The sequence below is a fragment of the Ananas comosus genome, linkage group 4 (genome assembly GCF_001540865.1).
Source record: "Ananas comosus cultivar F153 linkage group 4, ASM154086v1, whole genome shotgun sequence".
Classification (NCBI taxonomy): domain Eukaryota; kingdom Viridiplantae; phylum Streptophyta; class Magnoliopsida; order Poales; family Bromeliaceae; genus Ananas; species Ananas comosus.
The window spans coordinates 15,433,415-15,451,737 of NC_033624.1; the positions used below are offsets into that span (position 1 = coordinate 15,433,415).

An 18,323-nucleotide genomic window follows, 5' to 3' on the forward strand; every position below is an offset into this window, starting at 1 on the left:
TATAGAATAATAATCATATATACGGGGAAAAAGAGAGATAGAAGGTCTTCATATAAAAATAGGGAATAAGAGAAAGCCATTTCTGGAAAGGGTGTTTGAATTCGTGGCTCCAGATAATACGATTCCCACCACCACCTCCCCCCCCGTCTCTCTCTCTCTCTCTCTCTCTCTCTCTCTCTCTTCTATATTTCTCCATTGATTTGATTAGTTGGAGGAGGAGAACCCTTTTCTCCCAATCGGATCGTCCAAGGCTCTGATAACAAAGAGCGTTGGACGACCAATCTGTACGTCTCTCTAATCGAACCATTGGAGTGCCGATGACCTTTTACGTTGCGCGCGAGGGTTCCAAGGTCAACACCATCTTCCTCTTCCTCTTTTTTTTTTTTTTTTTTTTTTCTTTAATTTTGTTTTGGCTTTGTGTTTAATTTTGGTTTTGCATGTAGCTTTGGGCTAGGGTTTCCTCGGAGATATCGGTGGAGTTGCAGCTTCTGCTGGAGAAATGGAAGCTTCTGCTTGCCGGACTCATTTTTCAGGTAAATTCGCGTGAGATCGTGACGCGATCCTTCTTAAATTGGTCTCGATTTTGCATCTGTAATTTAGAAAATGTTTGATTGTAAAGTACTGTTGCTTGGTTGATTGTATTTGTTTCCTTATCTTCATCGACTTGTGCAAATTTGATCCTCCAATTGTAGTGTCTTAATTGTTTTTACTGGATTTCTTAACTATACGATCGTGTTTTCATCTTTGATTTTGAGAACTGTTCTATTTACAGCTGTTTGCATCAAAAGTAGGGATACTAAGCGCTCATCATTTGTTAGAAGGGAAAATTGGTATGTAGTTGTTAAGTGCTGCCTTATGCATGTGGGGTTAGTGTGTTCGGGGCCAATGCTCCATCCAAGAGATGCATTTTGTGATTAAAATATATAAGCAGTGGGGACAAGGGGAATCAATGTTTGCTATGAAAGTTAAATTAATATTCAAAATTAAGAAATTTGTTCCTCTTTAGTCTACTATTCTTCAGAAGAGTTCAAAAAATGTATCAGTTCAACGCACTCTGCTCATTATCGCAGTTTCATTTCTGTTTACATAAAGTTGCAAGCGAAGACAAAACAACATGTAATCAGTTATATTAAGCAATTATATTCTTAACATAATAGTATTTTCATAATGTCATGTGCTCACGACATGTTATAGCAGGTCCTAAGGTCAAAGCATTGGAAGTATTGCATTATTGAACCAAAAATTGGTATAGTAGATCGAGAACTAAATAGTAGTGAAGTTATATCAACTTACCCAAGAAAGATAAGGTAAATAGCATTGTACTGCACAAATGAACATGTGATGGTCTAAGCAGTTTCCTTTGGGCTGTTGTGCATGCCAGCCGCTTTTATTTGAATGTCTGTTTATGTAATATTGTTTTTGCTCGTTTTATTAGATTCCTCATTATGTCTCTGTTACTGTGAGCTAAATATAAAAATTCTTTGGTCTCAGTATTTGATCTATCTATCATTTGTCTTAATTTAGTGCTTTTTTTTTTTTCTTCTTAGTTCATAGTCTTGCTTTCCCTGATGTTCCTGTTCATTATTTGACGTTCAAATTTGTTTGATTAACCAAGGTCTGATTTTTTTGGGAGACTTACACCGCAATTTTTCATATAACTAGTATATACATGGATTGGCTGCACGAGGAGTCCATTATTTGCATCGGCCTGGGCCAATTCTCCAAGATCTCGGGTTCATGATCCTTCCGGTAAGTGTGACATGTTTGAAATTTACTAGCATTTCATCTTTATGTAATACTAGAGAATAATAGTTGTAAGTTAGATTTTCAATTTCATCCGACTTTCTCTTTATGCCTTTGCTATTAGGAGCTTGGAAAAGAGAGAGGCTACATCAGTGAGAGTCTTTTCACTTTCATCTTTTTGTCCTTTGTAGTGGTATGCTTCTATCTTACTTTGAGCTATTCACAAATTATTAATGTTTTAGTTGCTGCTTGCTGCCACACATTCTCTACATGTGTGCATGATTAATTAGTATCACGAGCATTTGGCCTTTTAGTTTTCATTGTTAAATAAAGTTTCTCTTGAATTTGACTTTCATTAATTTGGTCAATAAATTCGTTTTGCCTCTTTTACTACTATTTTGCTAGAAGATAAACGGGTACTCAGTTGGCTACTTCTAAGAATAAAAATTAGGTAAAATGTATGGAGACACTTTCTACTATACACCATTTCCCCTCTAACTTCTTTTTTTTATATGTCTTATTTGAGTTATTCTAGTTACAGTTGAGTTTGTGTTCACTATTTCACTATTTGCACTGGCTTCAAGCAAAGTAAATTAGATGGAAACCTAGGACTACAGTTGAGTATGTTTTCATTTTAATAATGTTTCGTTCTGTTTCAGTGGACATTCCATCCCTTTATCTATCATAGCAAGCGCTTCTATACTGTTTTACTCTGGCTCAGGGTGTTGGCATTTTTAGTTGTAAGCACCTATTCTTGTTCTTTCTTTCCTTTGTTACTAGTTATGCTGGGTTTTTTTTACTAACAATATGTCTCTTGCAGGTTTCTCAAATTTTAAGGATAATTACTTTCTATTCAACTCAACTTCCTGGACCTAATTATCACTGCCGTGAGGTAACATTGCTGATATAAATTGGCATTTTGTGAATAAAAAAAAACCTTGCTACGCCAGTTTCACTAGAACTACCAAAAATCAGTTATTTTTTGTAATTCATGCAGGGCTCCAAGCTTGCCAGATTGCCGCCACCTGAAAGTGTATTTGAGGTGCTTCTCATTAACTGTAAGTGATCCAAGTTTGGTTTGACTCATCAAAGTGTGTTTTGAATGTTTGATGCATTATCCATCATTTGGATGTTCACAAGGTTTCCTTTCCTCCCCTTTTCCTGCAGTTCCAAGAGGAGTTATATATGGGTGTGGCGATCTAATATTTTCATCCCACATGATATTTACTCTCGTCTTTGTCCGCACATACCAGAAGTATGGCTCTAAAAGGTATAACATTTGACATTCAGTTAAATGTGACTTGAATTTAACTTTTGCAGAATGCTTTGTGTTGGAAAATAGTGTCTTGTGGACGTGGAGATTGCATAATGCATGTATGATATTTGCCTTGCTCTTTTCACAGGATTGTTAAGCTGCTAGCATGGTTAACAGCTGTAGTGCAGAGTCTGCTTATTATAGCCTCCCGCAAGCACTATACAGTCGATGTCGTCGTGGCGTGGTGAGTGGTCTTTTTACTATACTAGTACCTTTGTGGCTCAAATGTTTATTTTCTTTTTCCTACTTACATCTCTTTTGTGCAGGTACACTGTAAATCTGGTCGTCTTCTTCATCGACCAGAAGCTACCTGGTGGGTCATTTTCTCTATTTTGAATTTACTAGTATAATAGTTTTCTTAGCTTATCAATTAACTGTTGATTTGTTATGTTTCCACACAGAGATGCCAGATCGTTCCGGTGGATCTACTACATTGCTGCCCGTAAGTGTCAAAGATAAAGAAAGCAGATCTAAGGAAGAGCTTCACAAGCTGTTGAATGGAAATTCTGTGGATTCTGCCGATCGGGTATGATAGTTTACTGAAATATACTTTGCTTTAGTTTCAAAGATAAACTTTTTAGTTTTGACCCTATGGATAAAGAACTGCTCTCAAGCACAGTGCTTGAACAAAATCAGAGTGCTTACATTAGGTGCGTAGCATTTGTTGCTGGGTTTGAGTTCCCGTTTAGTTTTTATCAGTGCCTGGTAATTTGGTTCACCTATGATCGGCTGTCTACAATAGACATTATAACAGCTGTTTGTTTATTAGAAAATAGTACAATTTGAGTCTTACCGCCACCATGCCAGCCCCCATCCAAGTAGAGCTCAGTTTATTATGTGCAATAAACCAAGCAGAAGTAGGATTTCCTCTTCTAGTCATTGTTAAGATATAAAGTAGTTATAGCAAATAGGTCTAATGAGCTTATTCTTTTTATCTGTTTCTGTATGCGAGCTGAAAACTTTGTTGTCTCCTGACTTCTGTCAGGGCAAGTTGGCATTGCTTCTACATGGAAGTCTGCTTTATGCATACCTTTGCTTATTCCAAATGTATTCTTCATTTTGTGTTACAAATCAGGAAAAGTAATGCCAAATTTTATTTTGTAGAGAGTCAGAACACAAATGAATGGGAAGCACTTGGATGACCGGACTTATGCCGATTCAGGAACAACAATGAATGGCACATAGTTTGTGGGAAATGCAGTTGGGATGGAGGCTTTTTTTAGGACTCAGAAGAGAGACACCAATCAGGGGCTGGAGCAAGCATCGCATGTGTCTGGGCAGTGGAGATGTCTCACTGAATCGAATAGGTGCTTTGAAGATGTCACACCGAATGGAATAGGCCCTTGTAGTTGTAACTTAAACTAAGAAGAAATTTTGGCGTTGGCCGACTAGAATTTTGGTCTTTTCCTTCACCATTGTGCTTTTTTCTTTTTCTTTTTTTTTCCGGTTTCCTTTTTTGAGGCTCCTGCTCGTCGTTATTTTAATTCAAGCTAGATTGATCAATTTGTGTGAAGTAATGCTGATCGATTCATTGTACATAGGTATTCACAGCCTCTTCTAGAGGTCCAAACTCGAAATGCATCTGCATTTGAAAGCGGACGAGCCCCAGTTATGCATAATTCACATGCATATTGAGTATCAAATTGTTTTCTTTCCTGTTTGTTTCATGTGTATTATGTGGGGCATGTTTGTTTCACTCAATTATTTTGCCTATAAATAACCACTTTTACTATTTAGTTGGCTGTAAATTAATTTCGTCTGTTAATTTAACTTTTTTAATATGTGCTAATTGATTTTGTCCTACGTGTTGGTTGGTGGCGAAGTCAAATTAACGAAAAGCAAGATATGAACAAATAATTGAAAAAACCATAAAAAAGTGGGATAATGAAATTTAATTGAATTTTAATCAAACAGTGATAAAAAACAAAAATGTTTATGGACTTTCAGTTCAACTATAGTCAATTTCAACCTGAAATTTAATTACTGTCAGACAAACATGCTCCCGTGGAGTAGATGATAAGAATGCACACGACTATGGCACCTTCAGCACCTGCGAACTGGCTTTTGTTATGAAAGAAAAGAGCTGGAGAAAGATACATGCAAGACGGAGAAGCATCGCATGACAGATTTTGATCTGAAATTTATTTTTTTTTTGTTTTTTTTTTTTTGAGAGATATGTAGCACGCTATCCACTTCGTTTATTTCATTTAGAAATAAATTTACCTGAAAATGTGAATCAATTAAGATTCGAACTTAGATTTCGGATACCAACCATCAAATTCTTTGCCACTTACTCAAGGGACGGTCGTTGATTTGAAATTTTGTTCATAATTATTCTTGGCAGAGTAATTGTTACATGTGAGATTTATTTTTTGTTTACAAGCCACATGACAAGACATGGGTCTAATCAATCAATCAATCAATCAAATTTTTTAGAGTTTTCGTTCAAATGCTATTTGAATAGAATTATTTAAAAATACTCGTTGGGCAAATTTTTATTATAGTTTCTTCTTTCTCAAAATATAAGTATAATTTTAAAATCCGAACTCTGTACTTCCAGCCAAAGTTGGAGGAACCGATCATTTGTATATAAATTGCCTAGCTAAGGTTCATGAAGTAGAAAAATCTCTTAATAAGAGAATCATGCATGCGGAGATCGACGTACATATTCATGCAGGACCAGGTGGAGAAATCCTCCAATATTATTCTATTAAATAAATAGTCCGCTTCACTGTGAGAAGAAAGAGATGAATTTACAAATACAAAAAAACATGCGAGGCACAAATCGCTGAATTGATGGGAGGCATCCTTTTGTTGTATCTACTGCATACATCACATTTGCGGGTGAAAGAGATAGTTAAATTGGTATTGAATAAGACAATATATATATATATATATATATAGCACCCCATAGATACATACATACATACAAACATACATACATAAATGCAACGCATGCATACAGCATACGTATATAATTTTATGATCTCTGTATATTGAAGAAAATCAAATGGTTACTATGTTTGGCCCCAAACAAAACTCGATACAAATATCCGCACAAAATATATTACCCACCCCTCTGAACATCATCTAATTATTCCTGAAACAAATATTATACAAGCAGCTGGACAAACGTTCATGTATTTGTATATATATAGTAGTGATAGAAAGAATCCCACCGCAGTGGCCAACAAATTATTTTTATTATTTTTTATATGAAAGATGGAGAAGGCGAAGGCGCAGCTGCATCCTTCTTGCTGACGAACCCACCACCGGAAACTGGTCCAGGCGCCGGGCCTTCGCCCTTCTTGCTGACGAACCCACCCCCAGAAACTGGTCCAGGCGCCGCACCCGAACTCAAGAGCTCCGCCATCGCGCGGCGAGGGTTCGAGCGTTGAGTCTCGCACAGATCAGGTAGGAACACACCTGTTAACACCAATTGTATCAGCCTTCACTTTCTTTTTCCGGACGTATATAGTAAATACTGTGAGCAGTGAGCTAACACTGAATTGGACGGTGAATTTTAAAAGGCAATCTAATGAAGGAGAACCAGATGCTCCTTGTTAAAGTTTTGCCAGTAAAATAAGCCCCACACGTACCTATGGTGTATACACACATATGGTGACTTTCTTGTTGGACTTCATCTAGGGCCCAACATTTCCAAAGCCCAGATAATGAACATCACGTAGTCCATCTTTTTTTTTTTTTTTTTAAATATGATTTTTTCTTTTAATTTTTCCGTGAGACATTCCTATCGTCTTTACTAGGTCCTTTTCTCTCTGTTTTATGCTTCAATCCCACTTTGGGTATCTCCGCGTGATCGTTACGTACGACCATAGGAAGTTAACTGCACCTGTTGTGTGCTTCACTATTATTTGTCTTATTTAATTAATCTTAAATTATAAAATAAATACTTCGCAAAAGAGGTAGATTAATGAATTAAAAAAAATAAAAAATAAAAAAAAAGTTAACGTGACCTTCTCCGGCGGCGAGGTTGAAGTAGAGGTCGACGATGTTGGGGCAGTTGTGGTAGCAGGAGGGGGAGCAGAGGTTGGAGGTGAAGCGCGGGTCGAGGAGGGAGTCGGAGGAGATGCCGACGGTGCTGCGGTCGACGCCGCACGCCCGCACGCACTCGTCCGTCTCGATCCAGTCCGACATCCGCCCCACCGTCACCTCCGACGTCCGGCACTGATACTCCGTCCCCGCACCCCCGCTCCTCGGCGCGCTCTCCAGCAGGCACCGCTTCGACTCCCACGATATCGAGAACGCGCACAGGTCCTGCGGCAGCTCCTCACACACCACTCCCGCCCCTTCAAATTCAAATTCAAAAATTCAAATTCAAATTCAAAGTTTAAATTTAAAAAACATGCATGCATGGATGCATGTCAGCTCTATAAATGCGTAATATTAGCAGTAAAGCCAGAATCAAATTCAAATCATCTGATGTCCTACAGCCAGAAATCAAAACAAATAAAACATAAAAATGCGTACGGAGCACGCACGCGCACGAAAGACAAATGCAATGGTTATTTGTAGGTGCACATATATATATAATTAAATGTGGATATACGTACCAAGAGCCGATGGAAGGACGAGGGAGAGGGAGAATAGAAGGGCCAAGCCCATGTTAGCAAGAGAAGAGGACGCCATTATCAATGGTGGTGGTGGTGGTGGTGGTGGTGGTGAGAGAGGGAGACGGAGGGGTGATGAATGAGAGCTTTGTTTAGGTTGGAGCTTAATTGGTGGCAATGGAGAGCGAGAGAAGGGGACGAGTTTCGGGGGTTTATATAATAAAAGGCTAATAAAGAACGGGAAGTGTTTCGGGTACGAATCCAACAATTTCGGTCTCTATTTGTGGCTTTAACCTTCAACTGCGCATCCCCTTTTATATATATTTTTTTCAATTTATTTTTTTCCACTCCTTTTCTTTATTTATTTATTTATTTATTTATTTATTGCATAATTTCCAACCATCACGCGGTGTTGGGCTTTGAAACATCCGTGACGGCGAATTATCATAACTCATAATTAAGCACCAAATGCCAATAAAAAGCTACCGCGTATGGCACCAAGCAACGTACCGATATTTTGCACCTATCACGTTCGAGCTTGAGAATAGATACGTAACGTCGGTGGCACGCGAACTTTTGCATTTACTTTTCTTTTAAAAAAAAAAAAATTTGACGGTTCGTATGTAAGTTTGTAATTAACGAGTCTGTTCTTACTAATAATATCAATTATAATTATTATTGTTATTATTATTGTTATCATCGCGTCGAGTCAAACTCAAAGACTCGTGCGCACGTTGTCCGTTGACGACGACGAGACGTGATGGAAGGTAAGAAAGCATTGGCATCTGAGGTGGGGTTTGATCTTTGAACTTTGAACGATTCAAATGTGGCGAGAGAAGCTTCGTTCCCACTTCAATACAAGTTCGCAATCACCCTCGTTTCGTTCCGTTGCGTTTGGGCCCATCGATCCCAATTAATTAAATTAATTTGGTCCATGTGGCGGAATTTGTGGGTGCCATTTTGATGGGCAACAACGATCCATGTGGACATAGAAAAATGGTGGTTAACAACTGGGACATGGGAGAGATCGAAATCGGAAGTCGTCGCCGCGTCGTTTTCTTTTCTCAGTGCATTATTATTCCCTAAGCAAAGTCTCGTGGGTTCTAGAAAAGCTCGCAAATCATGTGCATTTTTTAGGCTTGTTTTGCACCTAGCTAAAATTATTTTTCTTGGAATAATCGGCTCACACAACACGTAATTAAATGGATTTGCATAAAAATTGCAAAAATTATTCAAAACTACTGCAATTAAAAATTCTCAAATTTTTGTTGTAATGAATTCTTTTGGTTGATCGAACATGTACTCCACAATCTCGGTGTTGACGCGAGAAGTCGTTGCCTACACAGCTGTTTGGATCCCGAAGTATTGTAAATTGCGTTTGTAAAATTAAATATCACAATTAACGCTCGACCTTGGAATGCAGAATTGTAAGTCATAGAGTATTGGTAACGGTTCGCGGCCATTTTTATGACATTCATTGGAATCCACATGTGGAAACTGCACATGCTGACCAGCAAAGCAAAGTATAATTTTGTTTTCCTCTTAGAATTAGCTAATTCATCTCAATTTCTAACTTGGTGCCTTGTCTTTTAATGGGACTAAATCCTCCTATCACTTACGGTTCAAACCCACTATTGCACCGAGAATATTGGTTCAACAGTGATTAGACGTAAGAATTAATTGTGCTCTGTGTGTATTGTGCAAGAGTTTTTTTTATCTATGATCAGTTTTAGTTTAATGTTGCGTTTTCGATAGATTATACATCTTTTTCAGCTCAGAGTTTAGGAACTCCACATATTATTAGTGCAGAGATTGCAAGTTCAGGGCCTCACAAAAGCTTTCCACATCCTCAAATCTCTCCAGTAATACTATTGCGCGAGCAGGATAGAGCTGAGAGATCGAGCATATCTGAGTGTACAGTAAAATGATGCCTTTCTTAAGCGTCTACGATGTAGAATAAAGAACGCAAAACTTTCTCTTTTGTAGCCTTACAGGCCATGTGAGATCTATAAAGGCATCGGCTGCATCAGATTCAGCATGGTTTACTTTAGGGCAAGTGTGGAGAGAGGTTCGTGGCATCCATTTTTGTCAAGCTCGAAACTGACGGTGCCGGGACCGGCCAACCGGAGGAGTAAAGAGCCCGAAAAATGGCCTAGCCCGATACGACACGACACAACACGATCTGCATGAAAGACACATTTAGTCTATTTGTCAACAAAAATAGGCGCATATAAATTTAACCTACAAAAGACACAATATGCATACTAGTTAACTGTCTGAAATTTTAAATTTGAAGTCTAATTATTTTATATTTTTTAAATATTTTTTTAAAAAACTTAACATAACGAACAATATACTATCTTTCTCTCCTGAAAAAGTAAAAAAAATAGAGTCAGGGAAAATATATGGGAAACCATTAAATGGGGCCCACCGAGGCATCCACGATGCAGCTTCACCTCAAACAAATAGAAAACTTTCTATTTCTTAGATTGAAGGAAAAGTGTAATGGAGCCCAGAGATAGAATAGTCAATACGAAGGCTGGGCCGTGTCGAAGCGTCTTAAATTAAACCGGGCCTTTCAAACAATGGGGCCGATGTGGGCCCAAATACGCACGGGGCCGCCACGGCTTAACAGGCCTAAGAAATGATCCAAAATGAGCCTAGGCCTGGCTTTTGATAAGTCTATTTATGGTATGCCACGGGTTTTTACCTAAAATGGAAAGTTTTCCGTTTCGAGGGTAGGATAACTGAGAGTACGGAATATTTGTTAGTTCAATCGGGTTTTGTTAGATTTAATTATTTTAAGTATCTTTTATAAAAATTAAACTGCAAAAATTAACAAAATGATGGCTCCCAGACTTACCTAATTTATGGGTCTTAATTCATTCCTATTTGTATTCTAATAATATTTTTGTAGTAAAATAATTGACCAATCTATAGTAGGTAATAATTTCCTGTGATGTTTGAGATTTAAAAGTGTAGAGTATATTTTAAATACAAAATAAAAAAAAAGACGAGCCCATCACTTGTCCTGTGGCCCAATTATGTACGAGTCCAAAGGGCCCATTTAATTTGGGCCCATATGGCGGCCCAGGCCTGCATTTTTCAAGACTATTTTTGGTTAGTTTCGGGACCTACTTAAAAAGGACACTTTTCAGTTTTGACGTGACAATACAGTAATGGAGCATCCACTGGGGCGATACGCTCACCACCACGTTCGAATAACCCGACGTTTTTTTAAGCAACAGTCCACGAAAAAAATTATTTTGAAGGAAACGAGGCGATTGATGCGGGAGGGTGAGCGCACTGGCGGTGACCGGACTCGAAAAGCCCAGCCCATATGTCAATTGACTAGCGAATCAATAGCGATCCAATATCCCCGCGATACGCTCACCGCCACCTAGCATAACCGCAGCGTTTTGTGCGCAGCAATCCACCAAAAAAATTATTTTGAAGCAAACGCGACGGTTTGTGCGGAAGGGTGATCTCACTGGAGGTGACCGGACTCAGAAAGTGGTGTGAAAATATAGGCCGGCCCAATAAGTCAATTGCCCGGTGAATTAATGCGGCCCAGCCCAACATCGACCAACTATTGATGCCATATAGGCCGAATTAATTGACGGGGCGAACTAATCGAATGGGCCTTATTGCGAAACCACAGCCTAAAGAGTTGAGGTGCAATTAGATGGGCCTTCTTAAGACCCCAAGCTAGCTCATTTTGATAACACGTTTGAACTTAACTAATACATAGTCATTGAGGCCCTAAACATATTTTTGTATTATTGTTATTTTTTAATTGGAGTTGCATACGAAGATAACCTGTTCTAAGTGCTAAAATTCAATGGCCCTTCTCTCTCAATCTCTCTGCTCTGCTCTGCTCTGCTCTGCAAATAAGTAGACATGGGTTTTTCTCACAGGGATCCGCTGCTCACCAGCAAGCTTAGCAAGAACAGATAAACAGTTTGATTCATACACAGTAAATATTCAATGGCGTATTGAATATTTACGCCAGTGAATATTCACAGAGCAAAAATAACCAAAAGAAAAAAAGAAGCAATGTCTTTTGTTGTATTAATTGGTATTGTGGTAACTTATGGTTAGTCATAATTCAGCTGATCTGTTTTCCAATTATTTGAGGTTTATTTCAACTATCATTCCTCCCCCATTCTTTTCATCAGGTCGTTGGTTAACCTCTATGCTGCTGGAGAATAAAGCAAGCGAATTGATGGTCCGGAGAGCTTGCTTTCCCGCTTCAGTATTAAACATGCCCTGGTCGCTGGTCGAAGCGGCACGCTAACAGCAACGTGCCATTATATCGCCTTTGGGTCCCAGCGATACGCTCACCGCCGCACACGAATAACCCCGACGTGTAGTAAGCAACAACCCACGGAAATTTTTTTTTTGTAGGAAACGAGACGATTACTGCAGGAGGGTGAGCACACGGACGGTAACCGGACTCAGATAGCCCGGCCCAATAAGTCACTAGCGAATCAATAACCGGAGCAAATGGAGGCCCAACATCCCAGCGATTCGCTCATCGGGCTTGGATAGCCTGGCCCAATACGTCAATTGGCTGGTGAATTAATGCGGCCCAAAATTGGATCAACTTTCCATGATTCATGGGCTGACTTAATCGAATGGGCTCATCGCTAAAGCACAGCTTAAATAGGTGAGGTGCAACGACATGGCCATCCTTAAGAGCCCAAACTTTGTACACTGAACCACGCACCTAATGGTTTTTGTTTTTTTTGCGTCCAGTGCGATAAAATTTGTCCAGAAAATAGAAAACCACTAGTAGCTCTCGAGTTATAACTTTAGCAAAGCACTCAACGCACCCAGAAAAGTAAAATGGAATAAGGTGTGGCTTGATAAATATGAAGAGGCCTGCTTTAAAAATGAATACATTTTCAACTTTCTCATGATAAATATGAAGAGGAGAAAAGTAGAATATCTTTCGTTTTTTACCTCTTATTATTTTGGCACATATCTTTTTTACCTCTTCTTATTTTGGAACATATCTCCTGGACAAAAATCATCAACAAACTAGTGTGTGTATGGCATGAAGGTTAAGCGGTCCCACGAGGAGTAGAAACAATACTATCCTCACATTCCCCACCCGCTGAGACACCCAATCCAAACTTCCAAACTACAATATCCTCACATTCCCCACCCGCTGAGGCACCCAATCCAAACTTCAAACTACAACCCCCCAAGAAGAACACATGGATCAGAAACGCGGGAAACTAAAGCAACAATGGCTGCCTCAGCTGCGATCTCTGCTCCCTCTCAGCTCCTCTGCAGCAGAGCTTCGACCCGTATCTCACCCTTTCCGCATTTGGTCCTCTCGCTTTTGCCCGGGAGGGCCTGCTCACACCATGTGCGCTCTTCTCCAGCTTCAAATATACGATGCGCTGCAGTGGACGCCACAGCGTCGCAAGTGGAGACGGTGGCAACCAAGAAGAAGAGCAGCTTTGCAGTGCAGACGCTGACAACATGGCTGCTGAAGCAGGAACAAGCAGGCAACATCGACACAGAGCTGACCATCGTCCTTTCGAGCATCTCCGTGGCGTGCAAGCAGATTGCCTCCCTAGTCCAACGGGCCAGCATCGCCAATCTCACAGGCGTCCAGGGCGCCGTCAACGTCCAAGGCGAAGACCAGAAGAAACTTGATGTCATCTCTAACGAAGTAATCGATTAATCAACACTCAATCTGCCCTTTCTGTTCTGCAAGTAACTACAAAGTTTGGCAATTCTCGTAAACTACAGGTGTTCTCAAATTGTCTGACATCAAGCGGGCGTACAGGAATCATAGCCTCAGAAGAGGAGGACGTGCCGGTGGCCGTAGAAGAGAGCTACTCCGGCAATTACATCGTGGTGTTCGACCCCCTCGACGGCTCCTCCAACATCGACGCGGCCGTCTCCACTGGCTCCATCTTTGGCATCTACAGTCCCAATGATGAGTGCCTTGCTGACACCGGTGACGATGCCACAGTATACATGCTCCCTTTCCTAATCTTTTTCCCCCGGTCCGAACACACGTAGTAGATTGAATCTTATGGTTCTGACCTTTGTAATATGGCAATGACAGCTCGATCAGACGGAGCAGAGGTGCGTGGTCACCGTGTGCCAGCCTGGAAGCAACCTACTTGCCGCAGGATACTGCATGTACTCCAGCTCAGTGATCTTCGTGCTTACAGTGGGGGAGGGCGTGTTCGTGTTCACGCTGGACCCCATGTATGGCGAGTTTGTGCTGACCCAGGAAGAGGTGAAGATACCGCGAGCAGGCAAGATATACGCGTTCAACGAAGGAAACTACCAGCTGTGGGAAGACAAGTTGAAGCAGTACATGGACATCCTCAAGGACCCTGGGCCATCAGGGAAGCCCTACTCGGCCCGGTACATCGGCAGCCTCGTCGGGGACTTCCACCGGACTTTGCTGTACGGTGGCATATATGGATATCCCCGCGATAAGAAGAACAAGAATGGGAAGCTCAGGCTGCTTTACGAGTGCGCTCCGATGAGTTTCATTGTGGAGCAGGCTGGCGGGAAGGGATCGGACGGCCACCAAAGGATTCTCGACATCAAGCCTGAAGAGGTAAGCTACCGTTACTTTTGTTGTAGTTCATCTCGTTCTGTCTGAAACCAGAGAATAAATATAGCTTAGAACAGTTAGTATGCACACCGGGCTAATACGGCGAAATACAAATCTTTGATTTTACTAGATCCATCAAAGAGTTCCACTATTCATCGGAAGCGTTGAAGAAGTCGAGAAGTTGGAGAAGTTCTTGGCATGATCCTTTTGTACGGAAGGCCGGTTAGCCTCACATAGGACTATATTTTGGAAGCCTTCCGCACACTCCAAAATTTTAAGAAACTCCTATGCCCATCTTTATTTATTGTTTCACATGCAGCAGATGTATTTTTTATACGTAGTTTCCATCGTATCTATTGTTACAGATAGAATTTGATGAGGATACCACTGCCAGTATTCTGGGCATTCATTCATCTGGCATCAAATTTTAAACCTATGAAAATGAATGGAAAAATAAAATGCTTCATGATTGGCCCTATTAACAACTTTTAGCAACATTAAATTTCAGCAAATTTTTGCGGTACTTAGAGCGTAGTACATACCAAATAAACCTTACGCTGCAGGCAAATTAATCTATCAATCATGCTCAAAGAATCAAGCGGAAAGACAAAAAAAAAAAAAAAAATCACAAATTCGAAGAAGTAGAAGGAATAGTCACACATCATAGGATAAGATTCACACGATTTATTTACACGCAAAGTGGCCCGGCATACAGCACGACCAAGACACGCATCAGTAATTCACCAGCAATTCAAAATACAAAAATGCACGAGAATCGCTCGACGAAATGCGATGGACAGAGAAAGAAGGCACCGAACCGACCCTAACGAGTAAGTAGCAGCACACTACACATTACACTACGATTAAAGAGAGACTCAGATCAGACGCACAGAGAGAGAGACGATGACGAAGTAGATGAGACCTAGAAGATTTATTCGTTCTGGGAAGGAAGGAAGGAAGGAAGGAAGGAAGGAAGCAAAGCTGCTGCTGGTGCTGTGCTGATCAGCATCATCGTGATCAGCCGGAGATCTGGACGGACTTGACCTGGGGCTTCTTGACGTCCTCCTTGGGGACGGTGACGGTGAGCACGCCGTTCTCCATGGCGGCCTTGACCTGATCGACCTTGGCGTTGTCGGGGAGGCGGAACCTGCGTAGGAACTTGCCGCTGCTGCGCTCCACGCGGTGCCAGGTGTCGTTCTTCTCCTCCTTCTCCCTGGTGCGCTCGCCGCTGATCTGCAGGACGTTGCCCTCCTCCACCTCCACCTTCACCTCCTCCTTCTTCACCCCCGGCAGATCCGCCTTGAACACGTGCGCCTCCGGCGTCTCCTTCCAATCTATGCGGGCGCCCGCGAACGACGCTGTCTCCGCGGGGAAGGACGCCGAGGGGCGCGGGAACGAGAGGGCGCCGCCGAAGGGGAAGCCCTCGAAGGGCTCCCACAGGTCGAGGGAGAAGGGATCGAAGATGTTGCTTCGCCGAACCAGAGACATGATGATCGCTTCCGAAGACGACGCTTCTTCAGAGGGTTTAGGATGGATGGATTGTTCCGATGAGACTGCCTGCTTGCTTGCACTTGATGGATGATGATGGGTCGATGAGGCTAGAGCGGAGTGGGGAGACCTATATATAGATAGAGAGAGAGAGAGTTTCTCGAACGTTCCCCAGGCTTCTTCCGATTACTCTCGACGGTTCCGGAACCGCCAGCCGATCAGACAAACCGGTTCAAGCGAACCGCGAGAACCATCGCGTCCGTTCTAGCACTTTCTCGACAAAGGCGTGCGTTACCGTACTTACGGCGCTATGAGATGCTTCGCCACCGACTTCACCTTTCGCGCAAGGTTATATTGAATACTGCAAATCGATATGTCTCGTCGCCGACTTTGTTGTTTATGTTTCGCTGCAGAGTATGCTTATAATTTATACCCCACTAGCTCCATGATTCCAAATCCTCTAAGTCCAAGACAAAGACAGAAACTTGTGGGTCGTTTTAGCGCGAGCATTACAGCAGTTGATTAACTGAATACATACACCACGGTCCCACCCAACAACGAACACACATACACACACACATACACAAAAAAAGGAAGAGTATAGACATGTTAGTTTGCAAACTAATATCACAAACAAAGGCAACAAGAAAACCAAATGACCTCTTAATGACATTAGCTCTGATGCCTACACTTTCGCTTTGAGAGAGAGAGAGAGAGAGAGAAAAGCAAAAAGGACTGTTGTATCTGATTTCAAAATGAATAACACACAAATATATATACTCTAAAATTATTGCATATTACAAACCGCCTCGCAAATATTTTTTTTGAGAGATAGGTAGCCAAATATTTTTTTTGAGAGATAGGTAGTACGCTATCCGTTTCGTTTATTTCATTTAGAAATAAACTTAGCTAGAAATGTGAATCAACTAGGATTCGAACTTGGGTCTCGGATACCAACCACCAAGCCCTTTGCCACTTGCTCTAGGGACGGTCGGTCACCTCGCAAATATTTAAGAATGGTTACCCATCAACTTTGTCAAAAACGGAATTACACTGTTTCAGATAGATCCCTGAACCTCTTTACATTGCTACAGCATGCAATCATCAGAAAAGGATTAGAGGCGGAAGCTCACATCATCCAAATTCAGCTATACCAGTCAATGAACAGGATGGAGAAAGTAAGGACGACAAAGAAAAGCAAAAGAAAAGTTCTGCTGCTGCTATTGCGCTTGATTGCCTGCAACATCTCCTTTTTGCCTAGAACTACATTGTTCTTAGCTTCAACAACCCGATAAAATGTGTCAAAAGGATCAGAAATGTAAACAAACAAGGAGTGCACATACAGGACCTACTATTTTAGTTACAAGAATAAACAAACATCAGACAGCAACAAGTTAGCTTAGTTCAATTCTAATTTGAGTTTACTATCTTCTTCACCTACTGTTCATTAACCAATGCTTCAGTTGGGATAGTCTTAACTAAACGTATTGGATCTTTCTTTTACCCACCACCCCTTGGCTTAAGATCGAGTTGCCCTACTTGGTCTTTTTCAAGATTTCTGTGGATCAGGTTCCCTTCGGCTGGTTTTATTCTTAATAGAGGATCCGGATTCTTTCCTGTTGTCGAAAGAGTTTCTAATATGCATTCATGCATATTGCATGAATGCATATTGGTGCGTTTGGGGCTGGCCGAGTAATAATAAATGGAATGTACAAATAGCGCAGGATTAAATCCCGACCCGACCCGACCCGACCCGAACGGCATGCCACCCAAACCCACTAATGAGTAATGAGGAGGAGACCCAAAACCGAAACATGGGAAGAAGCAAGGGACTCTCATGTGCAGAAGAAACCAACGAAAAAGGATACCAGCGAGAAGCAAGCTTTACTCTCTGATCACCGCTACCAGTTTTAATGCCATCATTGCGCCTCGCTCACCACCCAACCCCTGCCGCTCACCGCTTGCCTCGTCTCCTCTCTTCTGCTGCTGCTGCTGCTGCTGCTTCTGCTTCTGCTTCTGCTTCTGCCGTCGTAGCAGCAGCAGCATCGTCGTCCACCTCAACACCCCACCTCTCCTCCGTGGACTCCTCCCACCTCCTACGCTCGTGCAGAAGCCTCCGCTCTCTCCTCCAACTCCACGCCCGCCTCGTCGTTCGCGGCGCCATCTCCGCCGACTCCGTCCGCACCCTTCTCCTCAACGCCTACTCCTCCTTCCGCCGACCCGACTCCGCTCTCGCCGTCTTCAACTCCTCCCCCGACCCCGACGCCGTCTTATGGAACTCCCTCATCCGATCCTACACCACCTCCGGCGACTGCGACACGGCGATCCGCTTCTACCGTCGAATGCTCGGGTGCAGAACCCGACCCGATAAGTACACCTTCACCTTCGCCTTGAAGGCCTGCGCCGGCGCCCTCGACTCTGAAACTGGCGCTCTGATCCATCGCGAGATCGCGCGAAGAGGGCTAATCGGCGACGTCTTCATCGCGACCGGCCTTGTCGACATGTACTGCAAATTGGGCATGATTGCGAGTGCGCGGGAGGTGTTCGACTCAATGCCCGTGCTGGATGTCGTCGCGTGGAACGCGATAATCGGCGGATTCTCCCAGAGTGGTAA

At 42.0% G+C, this 18,323-nt stretch overlaps 5 protein-coding genes across 5 annotated transcripts; 3 read left to right on the forward strand and 2 right to left on the reverse strand.

Moving 5' to 3' along the window:
• LOC109708691 (phosphatidylinositol:ceramide inositolphosphotransferase-like) lies at positions 3–4,718 on the forward strand. The gene is made up of 12 exons (XM_020230509.1): positions 3–350; positions 444–533; positions 1,663–1,749; positions 1,868–1,936; positions 2,403–2,483; positions 2,564–2,635; positions 2,741–2,801; positions 2,911–3,013; positions 3,147–3,242; positions 3,325–3,371; positions 3,460–3,584; positions 4,163–4,718. Exons 1-12 carry the CDS (start codon positions 318–320, stop codon positions 4,241–4,243), a joined length of 945 nt encoding a protein of 314 aa, XP_020086098.1. The 5' UTR covers positions 3–317; the 3' UTR covers positions 4,244–4,718.
• On the reverse strand, positions 5,998–7,927 carry LOC109708692. Its single transcript, XM_020230510.1, has 3 exons — positions 7,633–7,927; positions 7,036–7,368; positions 5,998–6,484 (listed from the first exon to the last, which is right to left on the reverse strand). Exons 1-3 carry the CDS (start codon positions 7,706–7,708, stop codon positions 6,270–6,272), a joined length of 624 nt encoding a protein of 207 aa, XP_020086099.1. The 5' UTR covers positions 7,709–7,927; the 3' UTR covers positions 5,998–6,269.
• LOC109708756 (fructose-1,6-bisphosphatase, chloroplastic) lies at positions 12,787–14,703 on the forward strand. The gene is made up of 4 exons (XM_020230577.1): positions 12,787–13,315; positions 13,396–13,620; positions 13,718–14,224; positions 14,352–14,703. The coding sequence occupies exons 1-4, from the start codon at positions 12,884–12,886 to the stop codon at positions 14,421–14,423; spliced, it is 1,236 nt and encodes a 411-aa protein (XP_020086166.1). The 5' UTR covers positions 12,787–12,883; the 3' UTR covers positions 14,424–14,703.
• LOC109708760 (17.9 kDa class I heat shock protein-like) lies at positions 14,861–15,864 on the reverse strand. The gene has a single exon (XM_020230580.1). The coding sequence runs from the start codon at positions 15,707–15,709 to the stop codon at positions 15,239–15,241; it is 471 nt and encodes a 156-aa protein (XP_020086169.1). The 5' UTR covers positions 15,710–15,864; the 3' UTR covers positions 14,861–15,238.
• On the forward strand, positions 17,524–18,323 carry LOC109709145 (pentatricopeptide repeat-containing protein At2g39620-like). The gene is made up of 3 exons (XM_020231211.1): positions 17,524–17,548; positions 17,744–18,238; positions 18,316–18,323. The coding sequence occupies exons 1-3, from the start codon at positions 17,524–17,526 to the stop codon at positions 18,321–18,323; spliced, it is 528 nt and encodes a 175-aa protein (XP_020086800.1).